At 36.3% G+C, this 25,767-nt stretch overlaps 1 protein-coding gene across 1 annotated transcript in view; it reads left to right on the top strand.

The window, feature by feature from the left end:
• The first annotated feature begins 401 nt into the window (after nucleotides 1–401).
• The window catches only part of LOC140152883 (uncharacterized), a 37,720-nt gene continuing 12,354 nt past the window's right edge, over nucleotides 402–25,767 (top strand). Inside the window, exons 1-6 of the mRNA XM_072175411.1 lie at nucleotides 402–513; nucleotides 7,969–8,165; nucleotides 8,939–8,990; nucleotides 10,754–10,831; nucleotides 13,930–14,065; nucleotides 14,465–14,580. Coding sequence (XP_072031512.1) covers nucleotides 7,989–8,165; nucleotides 8,939–8,990; nucleotides 10,754–10,831; nucleotides 13,930–14,065; nucleotides 14,465–14,580 — 559 coding nt within the window. The 5' untranslated portion in view covers nucleotides 402–513; nucleotides 7,969–7,988. The remainder of the gene's footprint in view (nucleotides 514–7,968; nucleotides 8,166–8,938; nucleotides 8,991–10,753; nucleotides 10,832–13,929; nucleotides 14,066–14,464; nucleotides 14,581–25,767) is intronic.

Genomic DNA, 25,767 nt, shown 5'->3' with positions numbered 1-25,767 from the left:
CTATAGAATATATAGTTTATGACTTGTACGGTTATGCAATCTACAAACTATTTGGAACTTATGTTGAATTTTGATGTGTCAGACTCATCCATTATCAATGAAAAGTGATGGGTCAATCATTTTGATACAACTTGTAGGCCTATTGGTAAGATCCCGGGGGTAAGATTAGTGCATTCAATAACATAATAAACTTAGTTGAATATCTATAGGACGTCTTGATTGAGTGAAAATAAAGCTTTATTCAGTGCTTGGTCAAATAATTTCTTTTGTGCTTTGATGAATTTGGTAATTTTGCCAAAAGTGTGTGTGGGCGTGCGACACGCCAAAGTTGAGGTGGTGCTTTGCTGTTTAAAGGAACTTTCAATCACCCGTCGTCCATTGAATTACGTCGTCTGCTTGCTTTCAAAGATGGCGGTAATTTCGTAGTTTTTGGCAAATGTTTGCAGAGTTTCCACTCGTGTTTTATGGATGTTTGTTCTTTAATTGCGTTGTGATCAAGTGTAATAGTAGAGGGTAAGATATAGGTTGCCTGTGGAGCAAAATAATAAGTGTCAGTTTTGTCAAACCCGGACAGAAACTGGCAAGAAGTTCTCTTCCGTATAAAATTGGTGCAGAATTCTGCACCCAAGGCCTTAGGCTATAATGTTTCTGTAGTACGAGGAACCCATAGGCCTACCCACAGCAGACGAACACATCTTCCATCATGCTTTGCGAAAATTCTTTCAGTTGCATTCAGTGATGCCAACGCCGCAGCTTAGGCGCACAATTGGGCTACTTGGCAATCGCTTGCCGCTACTCAAATGCAAAAAAGCATGCCGCTACTTGTTTAAAATTGGGCTACTTTTTGCCAGTCTCAGGCAGCAGTAATTTAATGTATTTTCCTTTCAATTTAGCCGATTTATAAAGGTTTTGAGTCTTTGAAGCTCCAAATTGAAGTTACAATGGCTTTTGTGACCATTTATTGATCGGTCAGTAACTTCCCAGTAAGTACCGGAAGTTTGAATGTCAAGTGCTTTTCCGCCCAATTGGGTGTTTTATGCTCTAAATTGGGTAAATCCGCCCAAATATCCGTTATTGGGCGCTTTTTGAAGCTTGAAAAATTGGGCTACTTGAGAATCCTTTACCGCGGCCTGGCGAGTCAATGCGCCGCGCCTTGACACTGAAAAGTTTTGGCAACACTGGTTGCATTGTAGCCACGATGGCGAACAGACCTCAGCACGGCTACAATTAGTCCGAATAATCAGACCCAGAACAAATTATTAATTTCTGACATTATCGTGTACTGGGTCTGAACTGTTTTCATTCGAAATCTTGATGGCAAATTGGACAATAGGAGCACATGGTGCTACTTCACAGTTTTTTAATCCCCTATTCATGTTGCGTGAATCACTGATTTAGTCTCTATTGTGGACCATCATTTTGATACTTGAGTATTTGGACAAGCGGAACAGGTTTGACAGGCCCCTTTGTCTACCTCTCTGTTTGTAAACAAACGAGGAGGTCGAAATCGTCCTCCTCGCCGAATACGAAAGTCAGCGTAATAGTACGGCACTAGGCTACAATGACCAACGCTGTAGGAGTGTAGGTCTATGCTAGGCATGTTCATAAAATTTTGAAATTTAATAAATTCATCTAAAATTGCTTTCATTAAAAAGAGAATCATTTAACTTAAAAAATGAGGGGTCAATCATGTATGTAGGCCTATAATTGGCAATGTTATGAGGAAAAGTATGCTCGCCTGAATGTCCCAAAATGGGCCAAATTGTGTGTCCCAGCATTATCAATGGCTTCCTATGTCATAACATGTGTGTATGTATTTTATGGCTAAATTTTTTAGCACGAAGGGCCATTTTACAAAACTTTCGCAAATGTTTCATGAAATGTGGCTTTCATTACTTGATAGTATCAAATATTATTCAAATGCAGATTTTCTAAAAATCATGCAGGTTGGAGTTTTGAGGGTCAAAATCCAAATTTTCTTCATTTTCCTATTGGATTACACAGTTAAGACAGGATTTTGGATCACAAGTAACTAAGCTTAATGAAGCCCGCCCTCACATGTTCAAAATGTGATCATGTCTATCTATGCACGGTACATGGTACCAATTATGTCCCCCGTCCTTCCTGCGACCATCATCACCCATAGTCGGCGCTGAGTTTTGGTGATCACAGATTCAAAATGTTATGAATTGAATAGACTGTATTATTATGAATTATCTGTGTTGATTTCAGCATAGACATAGTAGTTGTTTTTGATGTGTTAATGGGGCAAGGATGTTGAAATAAATGAGGGGCAATTTTGATACGGTGACCTGCTTTATATAATTCATGTAAATGTGTGTGGGTACGTACGTGTACAACTGCAGTGATATCGACTTTAGATAAACAAGATACACACGATTTGTAATGAAACATGTTGGTGCAATTCTTCCTCTGTATTGTGTTTCACAGATGACGAATTTCACAGAAAATCACAGTAAATTGATTGGGATTTACTGTATTGGCTGTTTCCATTTCACATTGATATTACTGTGATATGCTGTGATACATGTATGTATATACATGTATTCCGTATGTTATTCCAGCCAAACTTCCACAGCTAGCTGTCCAGCATCAATGCCATAATAACATATTTAATTGCACATCCCATGTGCTTCGTAATTCCATCTCTTCTACTGCTGGCTTGATTCCGCTCACACCGCACAAACCACAGTGAGCAGATCAAACTGACTGCGGAAGAGACCGACATTGGAAAAACCCGTTATAATATTTAGCTGGTATCCGTGGACTCTTTTTTTGGTCTAATATTAATATGGTGCTCTCTTACATTGAAAAGCGTTATGGTACCCAGTTTAATATGAGGATCAATAATGTGAAGAAAAAACTAAGTGAGCACGTTACAGTACGGGCACGCAGCCTCTAAAATATGGGCAACTCGTGTAGGTCTTCAATGGCAGGTTCCATGCGGGATCTACGCACATAGGCTGCATGGGAAGGTACGTTTTTCTGCTGTGAGGCCTACCGTACTTACCTTAAAATAGGGCAGCATCAATAACGAAAATGTCATACCGATAAATGACACGTCTGTTTTGCCCGGTTTTTTGAAGTTTGCCTTGCGAACTAGAATATCTGATTAAATGTCGGTATATTATGAAGGTCGAAGGTAGGTCTAGATAGTGATATTGTAAGTATGAAAGGCGAAATCAAATTGGTCATCAAAACCATTTTATCATTTTATCTATCAAATTAAAGCCCTTGATTAATGATAGCCAAAACTGAAAACCATCTTATAGTGAATATTCTCAGTCATCCAGTCGTTAAAATCACAAAGTTTTGAATTAAATCAAATACTGGAACTTACATTTTTGCAACTTGCTACGTTACGCCTGAAACCATCAGACTTCATCAGGCAACTGACCCGCTGGACTGGTCATGTGACACTTTGAGACGGCTAGGGATCGTCTTGATGGCCCGGTCCCATGCGTGAGATAAGTTGTGTCTCAGTCCCCCTTTCTTGTTAAGTGACGGCTGCTCTACTCTCTCCCAAATGGCTTCCTTGATGCCTCTCCTATGCCACTGTTCCTCCTTATCGAGAATCACTGCGTCCTCGGTGTCAATATTATGACCAGTGTCTTTAAGGTGAAGGTACACGGCGGAGTTCTGGGCCTCGTTTGAACTGGGCCTCCTATGTTGATTGAGTCCAGCTTTCAAGGCTTGTTTTGTTTCGCCAACATAGGCAGCAGAACAATCAGCGTCACCACACACTAATCCATACACTAAGTTTGAGCGTTTTTCTTTTGATTGTTTGTCCTTTACTTGAACGAGCTTGCCACGAAGGGTGTTATTTGGCTTAAACGACGAGGAAATCCCAAAAGCTTTGAGGTGTTTCTTTACACGTTCTGACAGTCCAGCTATATATGGGATTGTGACGCGAGCTTTGTTGGGTTGACCACCACCATCAGGTTGTTTTTGGTCTTTCCTGCTCTTGTTGGCTTTTAGAAAAGCCCAGTTCGGGTAACTGCAGTTCTTCAGCGATTCTTTGATGTGGTCTTTCTCCCCTGGGATAAGTTCGTTCTCGCTTATGATGGTATCAGCTCTGTATTGTAAAGTTCTTATTACTCCCAACTTGTGTATCAATGGGTGATGTGATCCAAATTGTAAGTAATGATCAGTGTGCGTGGGTTTTCTGTAAACATTTGAAGTTAGCGAACCATCGTTCTTCACACTAATCAGGCAGTCTAAGAAAGCTAGCGTGTCGTCTTTACAACTTTCCTGAGTAAATTTGATGTTGTCGTCTAGCTTATTGATGTGTTGGAAAAAGGACAAACAATCAAAAGAAAAACGCTCAAACTTAGTGTATGGATTAGTGTGCGGTGCCGCTGATTGTTCTGCTGCCTATGTTGGCGAAACAAAACAAGCCTTGAAAGCTAGACTCAATCAACATAGGAGGCCCAGTTCAAACGAGGCCCAGAACTCCGCCGTGTACCTTCACCTTAAAGACACTGGTCATAATATTGACACCGAGGACGCAGTGATTCTCGATAAGGAGGAACAGTGGCATAGGAGAGGCATCAAGGAAGCCATTTGGGAGAGAGTAGAGCAGCCACACTTAACAAGAAAGGGGGACTGAGACACAACTTATCTCACGCATGGGACCGGGCCATCAAGACGATCCCTAGCCGTCTCAAAGTGTCACATGACCAGTCCAGCGGGTCAGTTGTCTGATGAAGTCTGATGGTTTCAGACGTAACGTAGCAAGTTGCAAAAATGTAAGTTCCAGTATTTGATTTAATTCAAAACTTTGTGAAAACCATCTTGTCATGGCACTTTCCGTAACAGACAAAGTTACATTAACTTACAATACATTAAACAGCTGAGGCTTAACCATGTCTTTAACATCTACCATTGTCAAGGTGCACTTTATCTTAATCAGAATTTCACTAGAACATCAAGTGCTCACTCTTATGGAACCAGATCAAGTGAATCCAATTTCATTGTTCCTAGGGTAAAAGGTATTGCCTCAAACACATTCTACTACAAAGCCATTTTGGACTGGAATGATCTCCCATCAAACATCAAGGGATTGCCTACCAAGTCTGCATTTAAACAAAGTGTCAAACAACATCTAGCCAGCAACTCTCTCAGTCAAGAGATGTCTGATTTCACTGTGTAGGCACTTTTTGGTTTCCCATTTGTTCTCTCATCTTTTCTTGGGACCCTATCGTAAATAAGCTTGCCTTTTCTGCGGGCTTAATGGGTTATCCCGGCTTGTCATTTTTTTTTTTGTCCGTGTGCCCTGTTCCTAAATGGCTTTGTGGCTGATTAATTTAAGCTTTAAATAATTTGTCACATTGTTGTACTTTGTAATGATTTTTCTGTCTCTATAATTTGTTTTTGTATTCTAATGATCTTGCCAAATAAAAAACAAACAAACAAACATTACTTTCAATCATCTAAAACATTCAGCCAACATGTTGATGAATCAATTGCAAAACAAAACGGCAGCTTTTCTATGTGGAACTGCTATCAAAATCCCTCTAAAATTCCATGTGCGATTATCTCATCACAAAAATAAATTACATATTTGGGTCAAGTGATAGACAACATATTTGCAGGTTTCCTTGAACAATCTTTTTTTTTAATTTTTATGTTTTTTCGCATAATTGCGAGACACACAATGGCACGCTCAGCTCTATACTGTTTATGCGAAGGCACACAACGCTGGCTAGATTGTTAGACACGTACAATTGAATGATTGGCCCTCGTGAATATGGGTAAAGTAAAATATAATGGCTGTGAGGTTGTCATGGTTGTTGATGCCAGTGTTGTGCAAATGACAAAGACCAGCAAAGAAATTCATCATTCAACTGATGAAAAGTGTGTTTATATGATTGGCTCTTCAGCCTTCAACCTAGTACAACAAGTCATACCTACCCTGGAATATTTCCTCAATTTGAATTTTATCCTTTCTCTAGGTATATCATGTATGACTGATTTTACCGTAAAATTTGTGTCAATTCCCGATATGCGCCACGTTTTGTAGGCTCCGATTGCCGATTACAAAGACGAGTACAACTGGTAACCAGCCAAAGCTGGTACTGTGCAGTGCCGGGCTGCTATTCAATTGCGTGGTGCATTGGGTGACATGTATACTACTATTTTCTACTTCATTTGCCTAGATACGATGATCCACCCAAAAATAAAAATCATTGTATAGATCCCTGTACTATCTTTAACCACAGCAATTTGTAGTGTCATGTAAAAAATAATATGCCCAATTTTCTTCCCCATATGGTCAGCAGTGGTACATGCTAGCGTGACAAGAAAAGAGGTACGGTACCGTACTTGTATTTAAAATGTGCACTGTAAAAAATATACAAGTTCCTGATTAACACGTAAAAAGAAATAGGTCATGTGTTGCTTTATTAGCAGTCAAGTTAGCTCAATCATTAGCAGTCAAGTTAGCTCAATTATTAGCAGTCAAGTTAGCTCAATCGATAAGGCGTTCGACTATGGTGAAAGAGGTTACGGGTTCGAGCCTTGGCGGTGCCTAGTACGCTCTCGTGGAAAAATTGAGTTCGCTTGAAATTCCCCTGGACAAGGAACTCACTGCTAATTTGTCTCGTTGTAACCCGTACGAAACTCGGGGAGCTGATCCTGGTTGCGAAGGTTATTTGTGGAATGTCTAGGGTGTGCGGCGTGCGCTCTTGAAGCAGCAAAGTCCCTGAAATGCTGTTAAATGGTTTGTGGAATGATGTGGGCCGTAGTGGTCAGCGACAACCTGTAAAGTGTGCTGAGGCTTGTGGATCAACGTCTAGGCGTTGTGCCTGTGCGTAGCGCACTATAAATCACTGCGCTTTCTTTCTTCTTCTTGCTACTCTGCTTGATCAGTGAATGAGGGGCTAGCCTAATGATGCGATTCAAAAATTAGCCAATCAGAATCCTACTTCCGTGTTCGTGCTATAAACAGCACCAATTAGCCAGCAGAAATGGCTAAAAACTATAGTACGGTACAGGAACTATACCAGGGTTCCTTCCAGCTATAGCTTTTTAAAAATCGGGCATATCCGATGTGTTGTTTACAGCCATGCCCATGAGAATTTTGCTTGTTTTTGCCCAAATTTCCATGTTTTTATTTCTATTTAGCCTGTTTTGAGTATTTGTCCATATTTTATGCACTTTTTCCTTTTTTTATAGAATTTTCTTTTTTTTTCATTGAAATGTAATCTCATGCCTGCGTTTATTGGGATGATATTTTTGTTATTGACACTACTCTATTTTAAAGTTTGCATTGAAGTGCAGTCTAAATTTTGCAGCAGTCTGGGCACTGAATATTTACTGATTCTGGATTCATTTCATACATTACTTGAGAAGTCTAGCCACAAATTTGCTCACTGATAGCTTCACATTCGAGGCTAGCTAGAGTCGATTACTATTGAAATCTAGTAGAAATCGATGAAGCCTGACACCGTGTAAACAATGGAAGTTCAAGTTGGGAAGTAAACACAGTCAATCATGACAGGCAATCGCATCAAAAATGTTGTTAAAATTGCACTTCAAGTTCAACTTTATTTTAGAATGTTCAAAATAGGCAACCTTTGTTCTAAAATTAATGACTTTGGAATAATAGGGGGCTGTCATTTTCTTTGGAAAGAAGTTAACAGTAATTTAAAACAGCAGGCTCAGAAAGCCGACGCGAAAATGGATTCGCCCGCACTGCCACAGATTTCTAGGCCTGAACAGCAACCTAATCCTTTCACTTTCAGTTTCATGGAATATTTCCAACTTTAAATTCAAATTTTCCGTCAAAAATATCATAAAGAGAAAGATGATATACAAGTTAAATATCATTGCAAGTGGTTCTATAATTTCTTTGCTTATCCTAAATAACACAAAAACATTGAATACCATCTCATGAATATGCACTAAATCTATTCATCCAATTTGCTCCATTTAACTTTTTAAAAGGAGCTTGTGTCTTAGGAGTTATGGATTTAGGTGAGTCTCAGTCTAGTAGCAGTCATACCCAAGGTGAGAGTGAAGGACCATGTCTAATAGTACAGGACTCACAAAGAGAAGAGGATATACCAGGCACTAGCCATAAACAAAAGATGCTATGGGAGTTGTCTGCATTACAAGGAGATCAAAATATCAGTCCAGTGCTTGTGAGTAAAACTAGAGAATTCATATGAATTTTGTTTTTACTGTTTATACTATCCTCTCCAGTGCATTTAACAGATGATAGGCAGGTCCAATATTTTAAGTTGTGGATGCCGGCACATTCCCGTTATTCTGAAATTAACTAAATTTGTTTACCATTTTGATTGCACGCATTGCAATCTTGTTAGCATATTACATTTTACAACAGGTTACATGCTCATGTGTTGACAAGTGTGTTCTTCGACAACACAACTGTGGTCGACCGTGTGAATGATATATACGACATGCAGGAACCAATGAAATTCAGCGCCATAGCAGTAATGGAGTATTTGTTTTCATGCATGTATAAATGGTGTTAGGATTTACCTAGATATAACCATTAAACACCATTGATATGTATTTTTATAAGTTGAAGAAAATCATCCTTATTTTGTCTATCAAAAATAGTGCACGCAAGGGTGAAAGCTCTTTATGAAGTTTCTGGTTCTGGAGAAAGATCATCATGAAGTTTCTGGTTCATGACTTTTGGTTATTTTATATAATTTATAATTGTAATTTGATGGTGGTTGGAGACAAAAATAAAAAGGTTGAAAAATTGACCTGTGTCACACTTTAGAACACTTTACCATATTTTGATTTGTATATAATTAATAATCCTTATATTAAGTAGGCAATAGAAAGAAATAGAAAGAAAATGGTTAAAGTTCTAAAAAAATAAATGCAGCAAATTTAGAAGTCACAAGTTGTATCTAATCTTTGCTTATCTTTTTCATGTTAGGAACAAATACATGCAGAAACATCTAAGGAGAGTGGCGGTAAGAAGGATAAAGGTATGAAAAATGATCAGTTTTAGGTAAGGTTTCATTGAATAGGGACATGACTTAAGATGTCATGACCACAACAAAAAATATTGTATACCCATCCTGCAGGCAAAGAACAATGACTATTACCGAGCAACTACCAGGCAATCTTGTATTGCAGACAGGTTATGTAAAAACTGATGTAAGACAGATATAGGACAAGCTATTAACTACAGCAGTGGTCTTTATGTCTTTACCTCATTCATGTCAATATACCAGTTCCTAACTTGTGAATACTGGTCACCTTATATGTATAATCAGAAATAATGGCACCAAAGTGTGACAAAAGGGTCAAAATTACAAACAGTGTTCAGAGATGTAATTGTTGTCTTATTGTGAGCACAACATATCTAAATTCAAGAAAAAATAAAAAAATTACTTCAGTAATGTTACTAAATATATTTTTTCCACTGGTTTATTGGCAAAAGTAGTCCAAAATCTTCAGAAACATAACACAAAAGATCCATGTCATTCCTTGTTATATTTTGACAAAATTGTGCAAATATGAAATTCTTTGAGTTTTATTTAATTACTTAGACACTAAACTAACATTGTCATGTAGATTTTTCACATGGAAACACAGTTTTGGAAAAAAAAAATTTTTCATTAAAACACCTAAAACTTTGTGTAAATCAGGAACAAAAGTTTTTATTTGTCAAAAGAAACATCTTAAATCATTTTCTGTTTAAGTTTGTATAATGCAATATGATGTGCAAAAACTGTGTTGAAATTTTTAGCATCAAAAACACTCCTGACCATATGGGGAAGAAAATTGGGCATATTATTTTTTACATGACAGCTATGACACTACAAATTGCTGTGGTTAAAGGGCCAATCATAACACACTTTTTGAAAGATGAATTTCTTTGCTGGTCTTTTTCATTTGCACAGCAGGCATCAACAACCAAACGGTGCCATTATTTTTTACTTTACCCACAGAATAGATGAGGTGACAGCAATGTTTATCAACAAAAAGGCAAGGTACTGGTCTGTCGATATGCTTGAAAGAACGGCATATGATCACTTCATTTTTCAACTGCCTTATTGCCCATATTTTGATGCAGCACAAATTTTAAAAGCACAGGTCTTCAACAAAACAGAATGTGTGTGTATATTGGCAGGTTAACTGCTGACCAACTGTTTGGTATGATGTCACACATTCAACTAATGAGCTGGAGAAGATTCAAAAAACCCTTTCAGGCATGAGAATTGTCATTTTTAAACATGACTTCATATTCTTTGTTGCCCAAATTTCTGTTTTTTTGTTTTTATTGTCATGCCTGTGTCCTTTGTGACATCGAGAAACCAAAGCATCTGAGGCATGTTGGTTTCATAATTGGACAGGAGCATATTTCATTTGATTGCTACAATCAACAAAATAAATAGTTGGCACACTTTGACAATATGTTGGAACTTGATCTTCATTGTTGCTCTGATAGTTCAGTGAAATTAGTATAACTATGTTTGATGAGAAGTACAAATCTTCTTCTTCTCATACTTTACATTTAGTATGCCAGAGTGTGCCAACATTAATTTCCCAGATTGTAGCTTAGTTGGGATGCAATCTACCCAGAGCCTAAAATCAAGTGAATACAAACATGACAAGTTTAACATGGCTGAGAAATGGAAAATTTGATTAGGTCCATTATATTGTTCAAGCCCTTGTTTTGATCATACATTGATGTAAACACAGGTTGAGTTTGATCCTTTGTGTAAATGATTTCTGTTTTTAGATCCAAAAGAGAAAGTAAGTCCAGTAACACCTCCGTGGACGATAACCAAGATGCCATCAGTGCCTCCAAAACTTAAAGGTATGCACTTTTATTCAAATATTGACTGCCTATGAGTGTGATGATAGAAATATAATCATGAAGTGAAGGATTTATTGTTCCATTGCAGAGCAAGCCGACTCATGGAATGGAACAATACATCTTGCACCGAGTGATTATCTGGACCATTACATTTTTCAAGTGTTAACATTTTTCACTCTGTCTATGAAGAATTTTGTTATTTGGTCATCAAAAAGTCACGGAATTTCACTATTTAGAGTCTGTGGGAACCCTGTAATATGTTCATAAAATATCTCGGCATCAAATTTGCAGTTACCGAACCTGCAATCAGAATCGGATAAATGAATCAACACAATGCATTTTACACAGGTAACAAATAAGCTCACTCTAAACTTGGAACTGTGCCAGGTACATGGTAGTGGCAAAATAATCCAAACTTACAATTCCCCCTCAATTAGAGATGCGCAAACTTGTAAGAGTCAGGGTTTTCATTGTCTTGCCTGTTTGCTTTTACATTATTTATTAATTAATTAATTAATTAATTTATTTATTTATTGGAACATACACTTTTGTATCAGTGGCACACGCCTAACCAACGGTGCGTTCCAAAACAATAACAAACATAATTATGTACAAGAAATGATTTAAAACAAAGTTGAATATACATGCACAATTATGGCACAAAACAAAAGCAAAATAAATTGCCTGTGTCAACCCAAATTGGCTTGAAATGGGTCGTTAGCAGGCAACTAAAACGAAATGTAGAATAATATGAAAATAATTATATACATTATCATGGCAAAAGACTGGCATTGAATTGTGCATAGAATCGTTTAACAAGAGAATCTCTAAGAGCCCAAGCACATTTAAGGAATGATTTACAAAAAGAATCAAAACTACCTTCTTCACTGTCTAAGGGGGACCCCAGCGTTTTAATGTCCTCATTCCCAGTCAATAAATATGTGCCAAGAGGCCTCAAGTTGCTGATCATAAAGGTCACTTTCCAGTTTCAGATACTCTTCTGCACTAATTGTATTCAGAGTCCTACTGGTGAAAAGGAAGTGACTGAGATCTTCGCTTCCGCTTTTGCAGAGAGGACAAGTGTCGTCCATACCCTCGGTCCAACCGTGGATTCTACCATTTAAGGGGAGAGTGTTTGAACGTGCTTTAAATTTTAGGCTTATCCCCCAAAAATCAGTTTTATCAAGAAGGTAGTTTTCAAAGGCAAGTGTTTGTTTAAACTTAATATATTCAGCCAGAGAAGATTTGGTTTTGGCATTGTCATACCACGAGATTTCATACACATTTTTCATAATTTCTTTACAACATTTGGCCCAGTGTGGATTGATCATGTTGATAGATGCGTCATTTGTGAAAAGGCGGTTCATATCACATTTATCGAGAGCAGGTTTGGTCGAGCTTAAACATTTAAAGCTAAGTTTATCAATATTGCAATCAAGAATGAATAAAGTATTGAAAAGCAGTTTTGGCCATCGATGTAAGTCCATTGATCTGAGACGAGCAAAATAGTTAATCCTAATAGTATCTTGAATAGAGGCATTTGATTGCCATCCTAGATCACCATAAAAGGCGGCCGCTGGGGTATTACGCGGTGCCTTAAGAATATATCGCGCCATTTGTAATTGCAGGTTTTCAATTCTTTCGATGTCCGCTTGACTTCCACATGTCCACACTGTGCACGCATAATTAATACATGGTAGAGCAAGTGTACGCCATAAAATATCCCCATACTGCACCCTATTAAAGTCATTGTGACCATCTAAAGTAGATCTAATATAACCAAATAGTCTATTTCCCTTTTTGACAACTTCATTAACATGTGTGTGATCAGAAAGATTTTTAGAAATATGAACTCCTAAATATTTATAACTGTCACATGAGGATATGGTGCTATCACATAGGTTCCATGTCTTGTCATTACTTACTTGTTTACCAATTACTACAACATTCATAATTAAAATCTAATGTCCATAGCGAGAGAAAGAAGATGCAATATTCAGCATTTTTTGAAGTTCATCATTTGCAATCAGAATAACGTCATCAGCCCAGAATAAGCAACCTCTTTGGACATGACAAATACGAATCAATACCGTTACCACTTTCTTTGAAAAGTTTAGCTAGCTGGTTTATTTAAATGTAAAATAAAATTGGGGATAAAACACATCCCTGTTTAAGACCTTCTTCAACTTCGAAAAAATCAGTGTCAATATCACCAAATTTTACTTTAGCTTCGACATTACAATAAAAACTGTCAATTAGTTTCCAAGCACTCCCTCGAATTCCTACGTTCCAGGCCACAGAGAGAAGGCCATTCCTCCAAACCGTATAAAAAGCTTTTCGGAAATCCAGGAAAGCTAGGAAAGTTAGTTTGTTTTCAGCTAACCTGGCAGCAGCTATACTCTTAATGACAAAAACGTGATCTTCACATATGATCTATCCTAAATCCACCCTGGATTTCTGACAGCGCGTCATTATCTTCAAGAAATTCCAAAATTGAATTTGATATAATACGGTTGAAAATTTTGAAGATACATGTGGTAAGGGTGATGCCTCTATAGTTATTGAGATCCTTCTTATCACCCTTCTTCAAATTGGGATAATTATTCCCTTATTCTTTGGGGATCTTCTCTAAAACAAGCAATCTTTTGAACAAAAAGAACATGAATTGAATCGATACCGGGAGACTTGTTATTTTTGGCTTGATTAATGGAATCAATAACCTCATCAAGTGTAAATACAATATTATGCATAATATTATCTTCAGATACATCTAGATTGTTAAAACTATGGTTGCTTAGATACTTAGTATGAGATACCATATCGTTAATAAAATCTTCTTGATATAGCTGATTATTCATATACCAACTTCATAAGGGGACACTTGTTTAAATGACTGAATTATTGGGTGTCAAGCTACTTCTAACAGTTACTTATGATTTCAGTCATGTTCGGAACCAAGACATGCAACTGTAGTATTCAACACTTGTAAACTTTTTGAATGGACTGTGAATGGTATCAGTAACATTATATATAATGCTGTTTTTCTCTTAATTGATGTAATGAGACACATTTCAAAAACTTTAATTTCCATGTATCAGAAAGCCACTCAAACAGCAGCACAAGTAGTGCGTACCCCTCTTCTAGCAGTCATGATGGAAGTAGCGCCAAGAGCTCACTCGCTTCACTAGCTTCTTCGAGTTCAAGTGGGTCAGGAAAGAAACCACACCAAGCTGGGTAAGTTAATGAATTCAACTTGTCATGGTTAAATCAGAACAAAAAAATGTGGTCATTATGACCAAGTCAAATAGATTGCAATAATTGTAAAGCTGGGATACAAGCACAAATTTGATAGCAAAATGTAATACGATTCAACCACCTGTGCCGTGCCGTCCGTTATCCGAACCTGATCTCTCTGTTATCTCTCATTGTGATCTTTATATGAAAACATGTATTTAATGTTCTGACACCTTAATTTCTTGTTCTAAAGGATATAAAAAATGACATATCTATGTTGTGTACAGCACTCATATTTCAGATGAAACACATTTCCTATGATTGATTAAATTAACATGCTGAATATTTAAGAATTGACTAAATAATATAATTTATTTGCTCTTTTATACTTCAAAATAGACCCAGGACCAAAAAGCAGGAACAAGTTCATCAACAGCCAGATATAAAGGACACCTCTGATGAAGTTTCTCCATCCCAAGAGGATATGTTCTCTGATTCCAAGACTGAAGGGAGAGGTGAGCCAGGACACTTTACATAACTTAAAAAAAGACTTAAATTTTTATCCTAACAGGATTGTGAGATACTACTTACCAACCTTTATTTAAGGTGTAGGTGTGGGTACATGGGTGTGAATGTTATACACAAAGTGTGGTGAGGTATTCAGTCACTTTGAGCTTGTGAGTTTAAAATCTGCTCATCTATATAGTAGCATCCACATCATCCCTAGGTCTAAAAGTCAATTCTAAAATTTCCTATTCTTGCAGTGTATCAAGTGTAACTAGAGCGGTTCTCGGCTTTCGCGGTTCTCGGCATTCGCGGTTCTCGGTAGTGTGGGTTGGTCCGTATGTGACGTTTCTGTTCAGAACCTTGTGTGACCCTTCCCCCAGAAAAAATCATCCGCCACCACTGCTTATAACAAGGGCCTTGTAAATGCAACTGGTGAGACAGAGCCTCGAATGACGCTTTGTGTTTTCAGTCTGATTTCAGTTCCCTAACAGGTACAAAGTTTACGCATTATCATTAGGCCTACCAAGTATTGTATGTCCTATAATCTCTTATGTATGACATGGATCTTTACCATGATTGTGCAAAAAAAAAAATATCATTTCAATACCCCAAACATGCGTTAAAAAAAAGACCATGTTTTACACATGCAACCTCAAGTTTAGACATATAATTTAATTTTCCCTAAACCTCATGCACGGAAAAATCATGCCGCCACCATTGGTTATGACAAGGGCCTTTTAGGGTGCACACCAGTAAATAACCCCCACTGACTTTCTGTACAGACAGGGGCCGAAAACAACTCAGTTCTTCAAAACTTCCCTTTCTGCAAGCAGAAGGTCAGATGACGACATCCATTGTAAAAAATTAATATATGGATTTCAGGATTTTTTTTCCAGAAATATTGTAAAAAGTTCAACCTATAACCCATACAGCTAACGCCACCTCACAAACAGCTTGGTGTTTCTGAAATGTAACACATTTTGAAAGTCGTCATAAAGAGTCGGATCCTGCTAAATTTACACAGACAATCTAATTTACAGGCCTAAATGATGATTAAATATGAATCAGGGCCTAATAGTTGCCTTTTAAGCCTTTTCTAATGTATTACATTAAGTCATATTGCACATTTCCTCGTTTCAAATACTGTTTTTTTCCCTTCCAGGGTGTAGCTAGACTTCTCCGTACTCCACTTGCCAATTGTGCTTGTGGCTTTTGCATTTAAGCTTAAAACTCTGATTATTATTTGTGCACAATTGATAGATTTTCACATCTAATCTTTTCAGTCACCGTCGCCCTCTGTTTGTTAGCTTCCCAAGTGGACTACTGACTTTGGATTGCGGATAACTTTTTAACACGGGATTCTATGGAGAGTTAGGCCAATTTCTGGCCTAACTAAAATTGGTCATGATGTAATGCATCTTTAAATGAATCTGGCTTGTGATTGGTCCCCAGATATCGTTATTGATTGAACAAATTCATCAGGATCGGTAGAGTAAACTAGTAAACCAGAGTTCGTAGTATCTGATCCAAGAAAATGCACTTACTGTGTACGTTTCAACAACCACTGTTGTCTTTGTCAACACTTGATGAGGAGTGACTGCAATCTACTGAAAACCAACGCTAGAGGGATATGTAAAATCAGGCGGTTTTTGGCGATTTTAGCCATTAAGCCCCCCCCCCCCCCACCGCATAAATCTGAAAGCCCCTCTGAGCCCCCCTCCTGGAGACGCTATTGCAAAATCAATGGAGAGAAACTATACTACCTTGTTCCTTAATAAAATGTAACGGGGAACATCAGGCAACCATGAGAGCCAAAAAGGCCTCAAATTGAGCAAAGAAAGACATTAATTTTCACGTGCATTTCAACCAAGACGCTTCATTAGTGGTGTTCGCCCTTAATGTCATATTATCATGACCGTTTTATTTTGTTTTATGTTAAGGGCTGGGGTATGAACGTTTGGACAGTATTTATTGTGGGACATTAGAGCACATCAGACATATCGAATTGCATTCTGAATACTAAGAATGTCCTGATATCAAATAATTTTGATTTTTTGAAATTCGCAATGTAATACACATTTTATGACAAATCATTAAAATTGATATTTTTGATATATAACAGTCCTCGAAGTAAATTTTATAAATTTAATGATACATTCTTTAAGTATATGTAGCTGGGAGGAAAGGCCGACGATCAATTGAAAATTTTGACCTTTCGTATTGAAGATATGGATTCCCCCCAAATAGGTCTTTTTGGGAAATAAAATCCATATCTTCAATATGAAAGGTCAAAATTTTCAATTGATCGTCGGCTTTTCCTCCCAGCTACATACACTTTAAGAATATGTCATTAGATTTATAAAATTTACTTCGAGGACTGTTATATATCAAAAATTTGAAAAATATCAAATTTTAATAATTTGTCATAAAATTTGCATTATATCGTGAATTTCAAAAAATGAAAATTATTTGATATGAGAAAGACATTCTTCGTATTCAGAATGCAATTGATATGTCTGATGTGCTCTCATTTCCCACAAAAATACTGTCGAAACGCTCAAAACGCTCATTCCAGATCCCTTAAGTATATGTCATATTACATGTTTCACATTTGTACGATTTTAAATAATTCTTTATCATGTTTATAGGACATGCTCTGTTATATTTTTATATCCTCTTTTCATTCTTGAAAAGATAGATCATGCTTTTATTTCACCCATTGGGTATTTCTTTATTAATTTGTGTTTATATGGCGATTTCAAGTGGGATAATAACTCCTGGATGACGTAAGCATAATGTTGATAGATTTAAATATCATTATAAATAGGCACTTAATAATAATGATATTGAAATAAATTGATAAATAGATAAATTAATAGATAAATAAATAAAAGATATATAAGCCTAGATAAATAATAAATAAATGATAAACTAGGAGTAAATTGCAAACATTAAATATCTTAGAGCAAATGAGCATTTAATAAGTTTTTATGATAAATATTTTGCCCCTTCTTGTACGCTTTTATCATTATTTTATCTTTTACTAATTTTTTTGGGACATGCTCGCTTATTTATTTTTATGTGTTCCTCTTATCATTTGTGAAGTATTTCTTTATTTTTTTTTTTAGTACAAGTGATCACTGAGTATGTTTAACTGTGGAAATATCGGTAGATAAGGTGTTTTTTTATTTCACCCTTGAGTATTATTTATAAGTGTATCAACATACATTTCACATGTCATGATTTTTCATTGTTTTATTTTAAAGCAATTCTTTATTGGGGTGCATGCTCTCATATATTAGGTTTTTTTTTTTCATGTTCCTCTTGTCATTCTTGATAGATGGCTGTTTATTTATGTCGCGTGTTAAGTATTTTTTTAATTTTAAAGCAATTCTTTATTGGGGTGCATGCTCTCATATATTAGGTGTTTTTTTTTTTTCATGTTCCTCTTGTCATTCTTGATAGATGGCTGTTTATTTATGTCGCGTTTTAAGTATTTTTTAAATTTTTGGTCGAAGTGTATAATTATCATCACATGCTGTACGCTGTTTATTTATTTCGCCCTCATTTTCTTTACTTTTGTTTTTAGATCTTTAGTTCTTTATTTTTGTTTCTGTGAATATCATCTGAAAAGTAGGCCTTCTGCACATTATGATTTTTCCTTGCTTTATTTAACTCTTTACTGGGGTGCATGCTCTCTGCTGGTTTTTTCATGTTCCTCTTATCATTATTGACAAGATAGCACCTACTGTACGCTGTTTATTTATTTCAGCCTAAATTATTTCTTTACTTTTGTTTTAGATTTTGAAGTTGATATCATGATATCACACGCTATGTTTTATACCAACCGCATTGTCTGGTTAAAGACAGTTCTTGTTTTAAATCCTGAATACAATGTCAACATTCAGTTCGTTCACCTCACAATGCGGTGCGATGTTATAGGCCTAGGTCAATAGGATGAGTTTTGAAGATTTCTTCGCGACAATTTCCTGTCCTATAGACACCAATTGATGGTTAAGAAAAATATTGCATGACTTCTCAACATTGGCTTACGCGACTTCTGGTAGTTTTTTATCTCATAGAAACCAACGGTTGATAAAAAAAAATTTCAATGATTTGACTGCGGTTTGCCCTCATTTGTTTGGCAACCGTGGTCTGTTTCGGTAAGAAAATAATTATCATAGACCATGTAGACAGAACGGACAATAGTCATAGGCGCTCTCCTCCATTTTGAGAAATATACTTTTACACACACACTACATTTATAATTAAAATGATCAGCCTGAAAGTTTTACCTTTTAGTGGGTTAAGCCAAATCTAAGTGGATGAAATATAAATCAACACTTCTGGCACTGATTGGTTTCCGTAGTTGTTATATGGAATACGAGCTGTCTGTAGCTACAAAATTGTCTGCAAATCGGCTTTTGCCGGGCCTCTCTTTTCGGCGATTTTCTCATTAAATTAGGGTCCCGCTTCAAATAAAAAATAAACTGGTGTCTAGATGTAATCACAGTTAACACACCAGGAAAATTATAGAATATACAACAACCTAGTTACACCTGTAGACTGCGAACAAACATGCACCTGGCCAGACCTGGCCGTAAAACAAAGTGTTCTCCCTACGGATACCCTTAAGGGTCACACAAAAATGGGTGTATAGACAAGGGCAAACAATATGTTCAGATAGTTAATATGTTATTCATATAAGATTAGTAGAACAAAAAGACACAAATAAGCATGAACGTTTTGTCTAGTCTGAGTATGAGATAATCACCACATGTTAATCTGATCAAGATCATTCTTAGAATACATGTGGTAACATAAGCCATACGCTCTAGGTTGACTCATTGGAGTATCAATTAAAAAAAATCACAGCATAAATCCACAAGCCTCAGCTCCATTTACAGGTATTTGCTTATGTATGTATAGAGAAACAAAATCAGTGCTCATGCATCTTAAAACAAGTGTTAAGTGTGACTGCAATGGTGATATACCAATGAATAACTTTTTATTATTTTTATGTTCTTTTAAGCAGGTAATCGGGTTTTGATTGAGCAAACTTCAATCAAAACCAAAATTGTCATTGGCGTAATAAGCCCTGGGTTTTGTTGAAAAGGGTTTCATTGTCCTGTAGATCAATAAAAGGTGGAGCCATGCGTGTTGTGACATTAGGCCGACACCTGTTGTGCATCCATGCCCTGTGTCGAGTCGCGAGCCAGTAGCCAATCATAGGCAGCAGTTCTGGGGGCGTGGCTGTTTTCTCAGAAATTATTGCCGGGAAAATTCATAAGCTGTTTTGATACCATCCGAAGAGGTCAGGAAAATTTTAAAAATCTTTTGATGTAAAGAGATAAACTTAACTTTGAAGGAAGCCTACGGCACGTCACCAAGTGTTTTGGAGACAAAAACTGGAAATAATGATTGGGATATCGTGTATTAATTTCGCAAAATTAAGAAGGATATAACCCGTAAAATATTGCGATCCGAAATAGAACTTGAACTTCCGACGGTATCCATCGTGTACAATGGGTCGTGAAAGATGTACGAAAAATCAATATTCGTTGCGGACGTAAAAAAGTTATGTTGTAAAATCGACATTTATTCATGGTGATTGACTAAACAGTGCCGTGACTTCAGGGATTAACAAGTTGACAATCTAGTATGTATCATCGTGAATTTGGCGTATCGTCAGCGGAGAAGTGAGAAGAGAATGCGCCATTTTGTATTCAGACGCCGAGATTGGACAACTTTATTGGATACTTGGAAAACAAGGGTGAGAAAATTATAGTAGGCATGATTATGAATTAGATGTGGGAATTTGATGTGTTGATATAATTAATCTAAGCTGTTAAACGGGTCTGTATACATTAATCAAAAGCACCGGGTGAAAACTGACTTCATAATTAGCCGCGGCGAATAATATTGTTTATTAAATCCGGTGAATCAATATTTATTAAAATCCAGGTTGAGAGCATGTGATCGCTTATTTTATGAATGAAACAGGCATAGAATCTTTGTCACGATTATAATTGAGGTTGTTTAGGTTTAATGTACCGTAATAAAATTTAATCAATAAATTTGACTATCGAGCTATAGTAGTTACATAATTCACCAATTTGGGGGTAAATAATGAGCAAAATATTGATGTAAATTTTGACGACGCTGAGATACAAGTTTGTTGTTGTCACAAAACTTCCGGGTTGTGTTTCTAGATTTCCGTACGTTCATTCCCAAATTGTAAATCAAAATTGTTATGTCATCCGTAGTGGGTTTTTCGTTACTTGTTATATTTGCTACATGGTTTTTCTAACAAATAAGAAAAAATGATTGAAAATTTCACGAATTTCGGCGAGTTAAATTATCACAACACAATTTACTTTAGACATTGCATTAAAAACACAGCTAGATCGCGTTCATGCAAGCAGTTTGATGTTTGTCCTCCCAACATGGGGGTGACCCTAGTTGCTCAGTGAGGCGGGGCTTACATAATTGGGTGTGACGTAGTATTGAATACCTTGGTCTGATTGGCTGTTCAAGGCCCGGGGGGGGGCACTCAACTTAAATTTTGGTAGGGGTGTGCGGCGCGGAGCGCCGAACTTTGGGAACTAAGAACTGATTTTCGGGCAAAATAGGGGCTTAAAGAACTGAAATTATGGCCAAATTATAGGCTGTTGAGCTAAAAATTTCTAAATTATTTCCAAATTTGAGCTTAAAGAGCTACAATTGTCAGAGTTTGAGGCTCAAAGAACTGGAGCAGATCCAAATGTGGGGCTTAAGGAACTGCCGGAGAGCCTGAAAAAGGGACCCTTGAGCGCCGCACATACCCGTACCACCTTAACATGTGAGTGCCCCCCCCGGGGTTCAAGGTCATTAAAAATAAATACATGAATATAGATCGTGGGTTTTTCAGGAAACGTGGTGAATATGAATAGAATTGCGCAATAGATTTAGGCAAAATCCCCGCATGATCCCCTGCTATATCGGGAGTGAGGTCGGGAAATGGAACACAATTTTTTGACAGATGCAATTTTTTGGTGGTCATCTCAGTTCAAGGTCATGGCGAAATCAAATAAGATGGAGAAAATCACAAGAGTGTAAATTAATAAAAGGGGGAAAATAGGCCCGGAAATAGGGAATGGGTGTTAGAATTTCATGAAAGGGGGCAAAATAAGTGTAAGAACGAAATAAATAATAATAATAATAATAAATAAGTAAATAAAATAAAAAATAGGGAAAAATATATAAATAAATTAAAAAAATAAATAAATAAATAAAAGCAAATAAATAAATTTAAAAAAAAAATTATAATAATAATTTTTGAGAAAAAAAACAAAAACTAAATAAATAAATAATAAAAAAAAAAAAAAAAAAAATTGAATTAAATAAAATAAAATTTATTTATTTGCTTTTATTTATTTATTTATTTTTTGAATTTATTTATATATTTTTCCCTATTGCTCAAGCCCCGATCACGCCATTTAAATTATAATTTCTCGAGCTTGCATCGTTTATTTTCCGATCCTCGCATATATTAATTTGTGTTTCGCATTGTCTTACGCCCTGCTAGGGTGAAGCATATAGGCCGCCTCCTTCTTCATTATTTAATATATAATTGGCCGCTGAGACACAATGAGAGAGTTATCATGGGGACTTAAGTTGAGATTGCCCGAGTACCGACTGTGAACTCAGGTAGCACAGTGGTAAAGCTCTGGACCGGTAATCCAGCGACCGGGTTCAATCCCGCTGAGTCCTGATTTTTCTCTCTCAATATTTTCATATGCCAGTTTGCTCGAGCCCCAATCACGCCATTTAAATTATAATTTCTCGAGCTTGCATCGTTTATTTTCCGATCCTCGCATATATTAATTTGTGAATCGCATTGTCTTGCGCCCTGCTATGGGGAAGCATATAGGCCGCCTCCTTCTTCATTATTTAATATATAATTGGCGCTGAGACACAATGAGAGAGTTATCATGGGGACTTAAGTTGAGATTGCCCGAGTACCGACTGTGAACTCAGGTAGCACAGTGGTAAAGCTCTGGACCGGTAATCCAGCGACCGGGTTCAATCCCGCTGAGTCCTGATTTTTCTCTCTCAATATTTTCATATGCCAGTTTGCTCGAGCCCCAATCACGCCATTTAAATTATAATTTCTCGAGCTTGCATCGTTTATTTTCCGATCCTCGCATATATTAATTTGTGTTTCGCATTGTCTTACGCCCTGCTAGGGTGAAGCATATAGGCCGCCTCCTTCTTCAAAATTAAATTAAATTAAAAAAAAAAAAAAAAAAATAGTCAAAGGTAGTAAAAAAAAAAAAGAAACAGTAAAATACAAAAAAAAAAAGAAATAAAAAAAAAAAAAAAAAAAAAAATCTGGTCTAGCAACATCATCGGAGGTTAAATAGGCTAATATTTTTGGATTTCAGAATTGCAAGTCAAAACATTTATGGAAAAGGTCACCAAATGTCAGGTGAAGGATTTTCATGAAATATGGCAATATAGAACACAATGGAGAGGCACAATTTCTTGTGGGTCATTTCAAGGTGAACCAAAGGCAAAATATATAATGCAAGATAAATGGAATTGCAAAAAAAAAAAAAAAACTTAAAAAAAAAAAAAAAAATAAATAAATAAATAAATAAAAATATACGTCATCAAAGGGCATTGAAAGGCAAATATAGGCCTATAGGTAAAGTTAAATGACATTTTATGAAACATGCAGTTTATTGTGTTTTCAAGGCGAATCCAAGGTCAAATAAATATACAGGTAAAGATCATATGAGATTATTTAATCGATAAATTAATAATGTTGTTTCAAGGTAGCCAGAGGTAAATAAGAAAATGTGGTTGGAGGGTCATGGAAATTGTTAAAGATGGGAAACAATAAGGGTAATTAAAACGTGCCAAGGTCAGAATGGGGTCAGACTAGCCTTTCAACAAATTGTGATCATTGGGATGGCAAATTAAGAAACCATCGCAAGTTAACAATTGATTTACAATTCAAAAGGTAAATTTAGGTTGCAAGTTTATTTGGAAGCAGGAAGTAATGAAGCAATCAAACAAGTAAGGGAAAATGGAAGGAAAAAAATGCAATGAGAATTCGTAATGGGTTGGGAAAAGACAGCAGTGACCAACACTTTTTAATAATAATAATTTTTAGTAACAGCAGGAGCTCCTACATAATTCCTAATAGGAATAAAATAACTTGTTTTCATTCATATTCATTCATTCATATTTCATTTTGCCAATCAATAATACAATGTGCAAGTGTAATTCAATAATGATATATAATGTTTACATGTGCATGTATGGCGAGTTGGTTCCCTTTCTGTCTTTGTTTTTTTTCTAATTTATTTCAGAATATGGACATCTTAATGCTGGTGATTAGAAATGGAGGCTTGGCATGTCCCGGAAACTTGTAATTAATAGTGGCTACGAAACTGGTGAAAGACTGTATATAAGAATGCAGGGGAAGGTGATACATTGAACATTTTGTTATCGGAAGCTATCAGACTCGACACCTAGTATCTGATTCAACTCATGGCTATGATAAGTTGGAAGTATCAGTATCTTTGTTACGAACCATTGATCGAAATTAGCACAACACAAAGCTTATGGCATATCAAAAAATTGAAACAGGCGTATGAACTCAAGTTACAACAATGGTTACTAACGCGCTCTACGACAGCGAATTACAAATGTATAACGAGAATGACTGACAATAATGGCCAAGACTATGTAAGATCCGAGAAGAAAAACACATGAATTGTTACAGTACTGAGGTAAAATGATGTTACAAACAATGGATATTATACATTGTAGGCGACCTAAAGGGATTGGATAGAAAAATAAAAAGATACAATCGTATAACGATATTGGCAAAATTGGTATTTGACAATTTATCAAACAGTAAAGCAATAACCGAAATAAAACTTATTGCAGTATAGAAGATATCACTCTTGAGCGGGCTCTTGAGAAGTCGCCATACTTTAAAAAGCATCAATGTGCATTGATGCATTGGTACGTGTATAATCAACACCTAGAACTCAGTCATAGGTGGCAATTATAAGGAACACAGTGATTGAACAATGATCAGTGAATAATTAAATATTGATAGCAGAAATGCATGAAATGATTTAAGGGCCAAAATTGAGTACTATACTGCACCACCTTAATAACGAAGATGGTAATCATGTAAACGGCCCAGATGAATAAAAAATTGCAAACATTGGAGTAAAACGTTATCTGCCGATCTTACATTGCCGATTTAAAAAGGCAAAATTATACAGGTATCATATCTATGTTAATGTCTTATTGAATTGGAAATTTGCTAATTACTAGCCTAATCTACATGTTATAATAAACACAAATGTGAAAAATGGTTTATATATGTAATAAAGGCTCAACATGTCCAGGTAAAGGGGTGCAAAATACATGTCAAAAATTGCTGTATGGACAGCGAAGTGGAGTGCCATTTAACAAAATACTTCATATTGTTAGATTTACTAGGGCCATAAATATGCCCACAAAATGGGCAGAACTGTAAGTTCAGATCATTCAGCCCTTCAGTTTTGATTAGTTAATATAGAAGCTGGGATAATGCATTTTTCAAAATTATGTAAAATGTGCAGAGGTCTGTGTGTTGGCACTGCACTATAAATCCCAAATTTTAACTGATCAGTGCATTTCATGGCATGTTCCTGGTAGGGATGCTCTCTAGTAACTAGAACAGATGTATACACGCTGCCGTTGGAAGGTATTCCTGTTTTTTCTCACGAGTTTTTTTGTCCAGGTTTTTTACTTTTCAGCTATCCGGTATTGTTGTTAGTAAATTCAAGGGAGCACCATACAACTGTTCTCAATGCTTCAAATGCTTCAAAATTCAGTAGCCTTGTACACCCTATGTCGTTACAGTAATGATAAACTGTGGATGTGGGCCTTCCTCTTTACGGGTGTTAGGCAAGTCCCTAGATTAGGTCCTTGTTGGCATTGTTTCTTTTGCTTTTTACCATTTTGTCCAATATATGAATCAAAATGGAGATACATTGCTGCATTTGAGCAAGTCATTGGGAATGTTTTCACATACTTAATATTTAATGTCAATTCCAAATTAGGCTGTTTGGAAATTGAATGGGCTGTCCTAATTCCGGAAATGAGTAATGATTAGGTCCAAGCCAAATTATGCTGTTTGGGAT

This window comes from Amphiura filiformis, chromosome 5 (assembly GCF_039555335.1).
Source record: "Amphiura filiformis chromosome 5, Afil_fr2py, whole genome shotgun sequence".
In the NCBI taxonomy this organism is placed as follows: domain Eukaryota; kingdom Metazoa; phylum Echinodermata; class Ophiuroidea; order Amphilepidida; family Amphiuridae; genus Amphiura; species Amphiura filiformis.
Note: the sequence above shows the minus strand (reverse complement) of the source record. Positions and strands in the feature narration are given on the sequence as shown.